This window comes from Engraulis encrasicolus, chromosome 23 (genome assembly GCF_034702125.1).
Source record: "Engraulis encrasicolus isolate BLACKSEA-1 chromosome 23, IST_EnEncr_1.0, whole genome shotgun sequence".
NCBI lineage: Eukaryota > Metazoa > Chordata > Actinopteri > Clupeiformes > Engraulidae > Engraulis > Engraulis encrasicolus.
Genome location: NC_085879.1, coordinates 21,805,466 through 21,815,465, shown reverse-complemented (window position 1 = coordinate 21,815,465; position 10,000 = coordinate 21,805,466). Strand labels below are relative to the sequence as shown.

Below are 10,000 nucleotides of genomic sequence, written 5' to 3'. Positions count from 1 at the left end.
CACACACACACACACACACACACACACACACACACACACACACACACACACACACACACACACACACGGCCCTCCCACAAACACAGGCACACACACGGCCCTCCCACAAACACAGGCCGCAAGGCAGACTCAAACACATGCATGGAGACAGACACATGCAGGCACGCATACAAACATACACACGGCATGCATACACACGTGCACACACACACACACGCACACACACACACACACACACACGCACGCACACACACACAATCATGCACATACTATACACAAACACACACACTGACACTGTACTCACACTCTTAATTTCTTTCCCCTGGATCTCTCTCTCTCTCTCTCTCTCTCTCTCTCTCTCTCTCTCTCTCTCTCTCTCTCTCTCTCTCTCTCTCTCTCTCTCTCTCTCTCACTGTCCCCCTTTTGCTCTCTTACACACATGCACAAAAAAAGTTGCTCTCTCTCTCTCACACACACACATGGACACCCACACACACACATCTACAAGCACAGTGCCACAGCGTGCTGTGTTTGGGCACACTTCCCTGCCACCACCACAGGGTCTGGTGACCATCATCCACCCGTGACTGGCTGCAGGGCCGCTGACAGCTTTGTCTGGGCCCTGGACAAAGGCATCTGAAAGGGCCCCAAACCCAATACATACAATGTAATGAGGATCCAATTCTGAACGCCCTCTCTCCCTGGGCCCGGTACAAGTAACCGCTTTGTCCCCCCCTGTCGGTTTCCCTTACTGGCTGAGCTGGCTTGCCACAACGTGCTCTGCCTACTCAACCCAGCTTCTGTTTGCTGCCCGTAATGAGCCCATGGAGTAGTGAGCGGTGGTCTGGCAGCCACCCACCCCTTTGTCTGGTTTCTTTTAAAAGTTTGGTTCAAATTTGGTTGCTCCCTTGAAAGAAAAGGCAGCTCAGCAATTTATTGGGTATATTGATGTGAAAAATCTTGTAAGAAGGACTGCATAATGTACTTTTAAGCACTCCATAATATATTGTGTTTTTCCTCCTTCTGAATAAATAAGCCACAATAAGACTATAATATAATGCAGAAAGAAAAATCTACATGAACCCATAAAGTAATCCCAGGCAGGGCAACTCCCTATGTTGCTGGCATGGTCTTATGGCATGGTGGTATTTTCTCTGGAAGTTGGCATGCTCGCAACTCAAAAGAACCTGTTGTCCAGAGTGATTTGTCTGTAGCTCTATTTGCTACCGTATATAAGGGATAATGTTCAGCAAGAAAGTCCCTGTTTTGGAATTGTGACCAACAGAGAAATGCAGCGCTCCTGGTCCCTCTGAAGGGCGCTAATCCACGTCAGAGTCTGTCTCATCAAACTTAATCTCGCTTATTACATGGCCCCCCTTAGATTATTCATTGTTCATCATAATTATGGCAATGACATTCATTTACTGTAATGAAAAGCTTTATCATTGGGGAATTAAAAGTTCTTGCTCAGCGATGTGAGGTGATTTTAATCAAGAAGTGACTGGACTCCTTACGGAATTATATGACGCGCAAAAAAGCGTCTAAAAGTCTGTTGTCATTTGGCAGCGGTATGTTAAATTCAGATACCACATACTCTTGTCCAATGTTGATTTTTTTTTAAAACAAACAACATTTCGGCCAGTGTGGCCTTTCTCAAGTCTAATGTCTGTTCAATAACAGACCTGCGAACATTGGGGAGCCCCATTACAGTGAACGACACAGAATGAAGCTGAGCCATGCAATAGCAAACACCGAACCAACCAGTTATTAACCTCCTCATGACCTACGACCTCTCTCTGACCTCTATCATGTACTGTTACCTAGCGTTTTTCAACCACTGTGCCGAGAGAAATCATCTGGTGTGCCGTGGAACATTATAGAATGACTGTCCTTGTTAATATAGTCAATAGGGTTTTATTTTCAGTTAATATTTACAATTGATGGTGTGCTCAAAAAGGGTTGAAAACCACTGCAACCAACTATAACCATCTCCTCCTCCACGCAGGCCGCGGCAGCGACTCGGAGTCCGACTTCCCTCACCACCTCCATCAGCAGAGGCGCGCGCTGCCGGACGTGCGCAAGGACGACATGCTGGCGCGCCGCACCTCGGTGAGCGAGCCGCGCACGGCGCTGCCCTTCAACCAGTACCTGCCCAACAAGAGCAACCAGACGGCTTACATGCCCACGCCGCTGCGGCGCAAGCAGCCGGCCGAGAGGGAGGATGGAGGGAGGAAGAGCTGGAGCACCGCCACCTCACCCATAGGGGGCGAAAGACCCTTCAGGTCAGTATGTAGGCATACGTACACCAATACATACACACAATCACACACATACACATTCACACACACATACACACGCCAGGGGTATTCAGTTAAATCTCAACGAGGGCCAGTTTTTCAAATTCCTCCCAGTAAAGGGGCCGGACTGTAGGTATGTATTATGGTTGCCGACTGTCAATGAAAAAAATACTGGACAGTTCATTGACACACATACCTCACCCATAGGGGGCAATAGGCCATTCAGGTCAGTATATAGTCATGTGACACACACACACACACACACATACACATTCACACACACACGCGCGCACACACACGTGCACGCGCGCACGCACACACACACACACACACACACACACACACACACACACACACACACACACACACACACACACACACACACACACACACGCGCACACACACACACCGCCACCTCACCCAAAGAGGGGATATACCCTTCAGGTCAGTATGTATGGAATAGCGGCCGACTAGGTGTCCCGATATCAGGGAAATAATGGGCGTTCTAAACAGCCCGATGGCGCAGCCGAAGGGCTGTTCGCTTCACCAAGTCCATTTTCCCTTGATATCGGAACTCCTCGAAGGCCGCTATTCCGCTTATCACCCGGTTACCAGCATTATAAGTATCATAAGTATTAATTTATTAATATGTTGATCTAAGGCTTCGTGAGAAAGTAGATTCACCACTGCGCTTGGTACGTTGCTATGGGCACCACTTCCTAATCTAGTGAGACGCGCCTCTATCGGAGGCATGTAAGGACGCGCACAGAATGTTGGGGTGACTTGACAACCAAATGCGATAGAATTGACGACTGGGTTTTTTCACTTGACAACCAGATGCGATAGAATTAGTTACGGGGTCTTGACTAGACAACCAGATGCGATAGAATTAGTTACGGGGTCTTGACTAGACAACCAGATGCGATAGAACTAGTAACGGCACTTCGCCAGAAAGTTAGAAAAGAAGCAACTTGGACGCCCGCACGCCCGCATGACATCATAGGTGTCCTGCTACCGGGGAATAAAGGACACCTGCTCAGCCAATCAGAAGACGTTCCGTCTGCTCACTGGGTGATAAACATACATACTGTATACGTTGAGAGAGTAAGTGGGTTCGGTCAGTGAGGTGAGAACACACATACACAAGTGGTGAGGGAGTTAGTGGGTCAGCAGAGGGTATCACACCAGCCAGAGAATTAGGAACCAACTGAAGTGTATCGGTCATTCAGGTGAGCACACCTTGGCAAAGAGGCTTTTGGTTTATGATTAGTGTGTTTAGTGTGTGAGTATTTAGGAAGGCTTTATTTAGGAAGCTGATGATGTATTAAAACTCCACAGCAGAATAACATTCAGTGTTTTCCTATGTAGGTATACAGCCCTGAGCAAGACTAAAAACTTTAAAAGTTTAAAAGTTTAAAAAAATGATAAAAAAAACTCTTGTATTGGACAGTGGTTTTCCAAACGCTTAGCCTATAGTAAGCAACATTTTAAGAATGGTAACATGGTATAAATTTAGTCATATTGTAAAGCTATTCTGAATTCCTGTAGTGTTTCGCAAAATCATCTTTGCAGACACAGACACACACCAACATGCAACTCATCAGAATACTCACTTATAGCAGGGTATTAGTCAAAACAAGAATGCTTGTCATCGTACTCTAGTCTGAGATGTCTTGAGTATTTGTCATAGTACTTGTCTGTGTGTGGAGTCCTGTGAATGCAATCAGTATGTGGGAAAGGGAGAGCAATGGAACCCATTTTTTTGTTGATGTGAAGTGTGGTGCACGCCAGACAAATGTATTCGCACCACTCAAAAATATTTGTCCACTTCCCATCCTTTCTCTTTGCCAATACTAGTGCATGATGGTTGCACCAGTTTTGGAGCAGTTGGAAGCCATCAGTAAATCCATGCCTGTGTGTGTGGGAGTTATTGGAGCTGGGAACTGGGGAGAGAAGACCACCTCCAATTCACTAGACATTTCTAGAGCATGGAGACCAAGCTGACGTGTTGTACTCACACACTTGGCTTAGCCTAGCCTGATGGGCCGTGATGGTTGCACCACTTTTGGAGCAGTTGGAACCCATCACTACAGCCCCTGGCTGTGGGGGAGTTAGTGAAACCTTGCTGGGAAGAACTCCTCTATCCCCTTAGACATTTAAAAAAGACCAACCAGCGTTTTTTGTTACTCACGCACTTGGCTGGGTAGGCCTGGCTTGGCTCTTTCCCTGGCTTGGGTTGGCCTGGCTTACATAACACCTCGCTCCAAACTGACAAGGCTGATTGAAATACAGTATGTCTGTCCTTGTGCATTAACCCTCCTGCTATGTTCCGGTCAAATGTGACCATTTTGATCAGATTTTAATTAGGATTTAATTTTTAGACCCTGCCGTGGCTCTAGCGGTGGGGCACTGGGCTGCTGCGCTGGCGACCCGGGTTCGATTCCGGCCCGGTTCGTTTGCCGGTCCTTCCACATCTCTCTATGCATTCGTTTCCTGTCTATCTCTCCTACTGTACCACTGACTTGTATACTAGTCAGTGTACTGTATTATCATCTATAAAGTGAAAAAAGTACAATATCTTTTTGTAGTATCTTAAAAAAGACTAAATTTTTATTAATTAGTTTAGTTAATGTAGATTTGTTTTAGACATTTCTGTAGGAGGAACACCAGCCTGCGTATTGTACCCACTACCCACACTCTTGGCTGGCCCTCACTTCATTTGGCTTCTCCCTGGCTCCCTGGCTTGGGTTAGCCTAGCTTACATAACACCTCACTCCAACCTGACAGGGGCTGAAATATGCCCCGTATTGTGCATTAAGCCACTTAAAGCATGCAGGAACACTGTGAAGGGTGTCAAATGGACCTTGACAGGAGCAGGAGGTGAACGGACGGCCATCAGTCTCGGTGTCGAGCTCCTCCACTGCGAGTGTACGCAAGGTGTCAGAAGTGACAACGTGTATTTGGAGGGCCGAGAGCGAGCGAAAGACAGAGTAGCCTGTACCATTTCACTGATTGCTCTGTCTGTCCCACATGGCCTGTTTTCCTTCTGAAGAAAGAAACCTTTTTTTGCCGTCTGGGACACCCACAGTGAAAAACAGACACACGGAGAAAGAGAGAGCGAGGGAGCGAGAGAGCGAGCAAAAAGAAAGAGACGACAGATTTTTTTTTTAAGGAGCCAAGGAGTTTCAGAGAAAGTTGTGTTGGGGGCTGAAAGTGCTGTCGGATGGGACCAGGCCTCCACCCCATAATTCATCCAGGTCTTACATCCCTCCTCCTCCTCCTCCTCCTCCCCCAGCACAGCCAATTTCAACAGAACACTTTTAGAAATGACCTGAGACCTGCTGCCAACTACTCTCTCCCACTCATCCTGATTGAGCTGGAGAGAGATCTGGAAATGTTGGGAATGTGTACCGGGATGATTCGGAACATCGGCAAGGATTTAGAAAAGGAAAGTGCCGGGATATACGTAGGCTTTCGCTCTCTCTCTCTCTCTCTCTCTCTCTCTCTCTCTCTCTCTCTCTCTCTCTCTCTCTCTCTCTCTCTCTCTCTCTCTCTCTCTCTCTCTCTCCCTCTCTTTTGTTACAGTAGTGGTTTTCAGGGAGGGGTTGATGGGGACCAGATGTGCCTGTGTAATTGGTCGGTTCGGAGTGCCCCATACGTCCATGCTGTACCAATCCGGGCTAACGCGCATGAAATTGAGAATATGAAGGAGGACATGGAAGATACCCAAAACATGCAGAGCTACCCGTCTATTCTGATTTTCCACCAAAGAACACCAGGAGTAGGCTTGACACAGGCACGCACGCACGCACGCACGCACGCACGCACGCACGCACGCACGCACGCACGCACACACACACACACACACACACACACACACACACACACACACACACACACACACACAGGCATTCCAGAGGTTTCTCTTCAAACTTAGCCCATCTTTTAGACGTCAACCAACAGGCCACTCTTTCCTGCCCACCCCAGTTCCAGCCACTGCTTGGCTCAACACTGTGGAACGCTATCAAGGAGTTATGCATAGTTTCAAGAAAGTTGCTCTCTCCTCCCGAGCATCAGAGATGTCTTGTGGAAAGTGTTGTAGATGCCTCCACACTTACCACACCATGCAGTTGCATATGGTAGAGTTATTCTTGTGCAAGGTGTGTGTGTGTGTGTGCGCGTGCGCGTGCGCGTGTGTGTGATTGTGTTAGTGTGTGTGTGTGTGTGTGTGCGTGTGCATGTGTGTGAGTGCGTGTGCGTGTGCGTGTGTGTGAGTGCGTGTGTGTGAGTGCGTGTGCGTGCGTGTGTGTGTGTGCATGTGTCCACATCCTCATTAGGTTGATTCCTCACTATGTCTGGTGTGTCTCACTGTGCGCTTGTAAAGACCTGTTGTGTTGTGCACTATAATTACGAACCCACACAAGTCTGATGCATGACAATTGTGAACAACATCACTTGTGGTCCGCATCCACATTCTCATCAGAAGTAGGATGTGTGTTCATTTTTTAAATCTAACAACCAATCAGGGCTCTAAATTAACTTTTTCCACCACCAGCCAATTTGGCTAGTGGACATTTTTTCTTACCAGCCAAACAGAAGTTCAACTAGCCATTTTTTTAATCTCGCCAAAATAAACTATGCATTAGGCTAGTTATTTTTTTTCTAATTAAATGGTCATTTTGTCCAACTGTTTCTACAACACAGATAGGCCTACACTATAGGCCTGCATAGGCTACTATATGCCTACATAATAATTAAGCATATTATAGGCCTAGGCTATATATTTTTTCATTATTTTTTAACTTCTGCTTTATTTTTTACTTTCATTACTTAGGCCTAATTAATTTGATTAGTTTTTGTTCAATTCCTCTGAAAACAGCTGAATCACATCGCACAAGCCACTCACATAACAGACCTTTAACATACAGTAACCAAGCACACAGCCAAACACTACAAAACCTCACATACGCACACCCCAAGGAAGGAGAGATGAGGGGGAAATGAGAGGAGAGAGGAGGAGCTCTTCTCCACCATGCGCAACAAAATGACAAGAGTCCTAGTTTAATTAAAAGTAAATAATATCTCGGGGATCTTCGCTTCCTTTGTTACTTCCACAGCTTCGTCGTTGGTTGCTTTTTTTTCTTTCCGATGGCGTGGGCTTTCCAACTTTGCGCCACGACTCTGAACATTTCAGAAGACAACTGAACTGACAGCTACGGTCACATTACTCTGACAGTCGGCTCTCCTCCTCTGCCCTGGTCGCTATTTCGTTCCACAACCACTCATTTTTAACGTCACTATTTACAATTACTACTAGCATTCACCAACACACAGAACCTTGCTCTAACCCCCGCCACATTCTCATCACTCGCACAAAACATAGTCTACACAACAGAAGTAGCGCTATGCATAATCTGCATAAGTCCTGTTATTGAAACGGTCAGGGTTTCGCTGCTTCAAAAATGCAGCCTGTTACAGCAAGGTTCATATAATGGCAGTAGTGACGGGGTTGTAGCGAAAGCGACGAGAGCATAGGAGGAGAGCTGCCTGTCAGAATAGTGTGAGCGCAGCTTAACTGACAGAAGGCTGGTCGTCTGAAATGTTTTCAATCCTGGCGCGCGCAACAGCATGGAGTTGACGCTCGATGCACTGGAAAGCCCACGGTGGGAGGCTACGTCGTGACGCTAGTGTCCATGGGTAATGTAGGAAATCTCGCCCTATAACGTTCGTCAGAGCAGCGGTTTACCGTTCATAAGTTACTGTACTCGGGCGCTACTAGCCAAATTGGCGGGTAGGTTTTTTTTTCTACTAGCCAAAATGAATTTTCACCCGTGTTTGGCGTGTTGGCGTGTGTTAATTTAGAGCCCTGCAACCAATCTAATTTCAAATTTTCCATCTTGTTTTTCTTTCTTCTCAATTCTGTGTCTGCCCTTGAACTGTTGACCTTGACCTGTTCACCCCTGTGTACTTAAACTCCTGTGTTGGTGGTTTGCCCCTGCCCTGTAATCAACCCATAATGATCCTTAATGGTTGTACGGACGTCCTTCTTTGCCCCCGTTGTGGTTGTCTCTCTGGTCCTAATGTACTCTATAACCTCCTCATGGTCTTGTCCACTGTCGCCATCGTCATTTTGGTGGAAAGTAGATTTAAGGACACCCTAGACTCTGAGTGCCCCTCACTAGCCCCCATCCCCACAGCCTCAGTCTGCCCTGCTGTCCACCCCTCAACAACCCCCCAACAGGAAACAGAGGCGTCCCAGAAAGATGTTGAGCCGGAGGGGAGGAAGAGGACGGAGGATGAAGATGAACTTGCTCCTGTTGTGTCAGTCAAACGGTTGGCGCGTCTCTACGACAACCATAGCCAAAGCACATCTGCCAGACGTGTCCGAGAAGGTTCTACCGGTTGTCCACAAACCCCCACGCAGACACAGCAGCCCAACCAGACAGCGGCTGTTGACTCAAGGTGCTGATATAACCAAAACCCCACCCCAACCCCCCCCCGCCTCTAATCTCCCACACCCAGTGCAGTGTTCAAGTGCCAAACATAACTTTGTTGTATTTTGTGACCATTGCTAGCCTAGAAATCTAGACGCCCCTAGGTTTAGCTCGCTAGGCTAGACCATTACAATCATTTCGTCAATCTTTAATCTTAAACACTCATCCAGCCCACAACATCCCAGGGCACCTGGTTTGACCTGATGCCACCCCCACCCTTTAACAACACTGTTGTGTGTGTGTGTGGTCTGGTTGTCCCCGGTAGTCATTCTTGTGCTTTAAATACATTTCCAATTCGTTTTAGTTTTTGTCGAGTCATCTCCGTAGAGACATTGTACAGCGAAGCCATTCATTCATTCATTCACGTGGCCATTCCTCTTCTCCCTGTCTCCCTTTCGCCGCAAATGGTGTTTTAATAAGTGCGCTTAACCCTGGAGCAGCTTTCCACTGCCCTCCCCCCCACCTCTCTCTCACCTCATCTCCAGAGGCAAGAAATAATACGATTGTTTTGAGTCGCTTGCCTGCCTCACTGTCCGTCTGCGCCGCTTTTTAAAAAGATTATGTGCGACGACTTGTTTGTTTTTTTAAAAGCGGTGCCCTGGAGACTTGAGAGTGCAGAATCATTTAGCCTCATTCTCGGTCTCGGCCATCGTGGAGTTCCAGGAGTTCTTGTTCAGGGGAGGTCTAACTTCATGGGCCCTGCAGGATGGGTTGGATACTTGGCTGGAGCATCTAGCCAGGGAGGCTGATAGGGGGGAAGACAAAGGAGTCAGTTGTACCAGGCCCAGGGAGAGAGGGAGCACAGAATTGGGTCCTCATAAAAGTATATGTATTGAGAAGGGATGGTCCCTTTCAAATGACTTTGTCCCGGGCCCAATCAACATTCTCAGTGTATACTTGTTGGCTGGAGCATCTAGCTTGGGAAGGGATGGGGAGAGGACAAAGGACATAGGGGGAGGACAAAGGAGTCAGTTGTCCCAGGCCCAGAGGGCAAATGGGTCCTCATGAAATTATATGTATTGAGAAGGGGTGGTCCCTTTCAGATGACTTTGTCCCGGGCCCAACCAAAGCTCTGGGCGGCCCTGCATCTCGTATCAAGCATCTCTCCCTCTGACTCCTCTGGTCTAGCCTTAACACGGCCTCCCCCTATGTTAAAAGGGTGGGTGGGATATGTGGGGGTGGTTGGGGGAGGTTTGATGGGGGGAAATA

At 47.5% G+C, this 10,000-nt stretch overlaps 1 protein-coding gene across 1 annotated transcript in view; it reads left to right on the top strand.

The window, feature by feature from the left end:
• Positions 1-10,000, top strand: part of limch1b (LIM and calponin homology domains 1b) — a 203,988-nt gene that overhangs the window by 159,338 nt on the left and 34,650 nt on the right. The window contains exon 8 of the mRNA XM_063189675.1: positions 2,006-2,282. Within this exon, the coding sequence (XP_063045745.1) occupies positions 2,006-2,282 (277 nt within the window). The remainder of the gene's footprint in view (positions 1-2,005; positions 2,283-10,000) is intronic.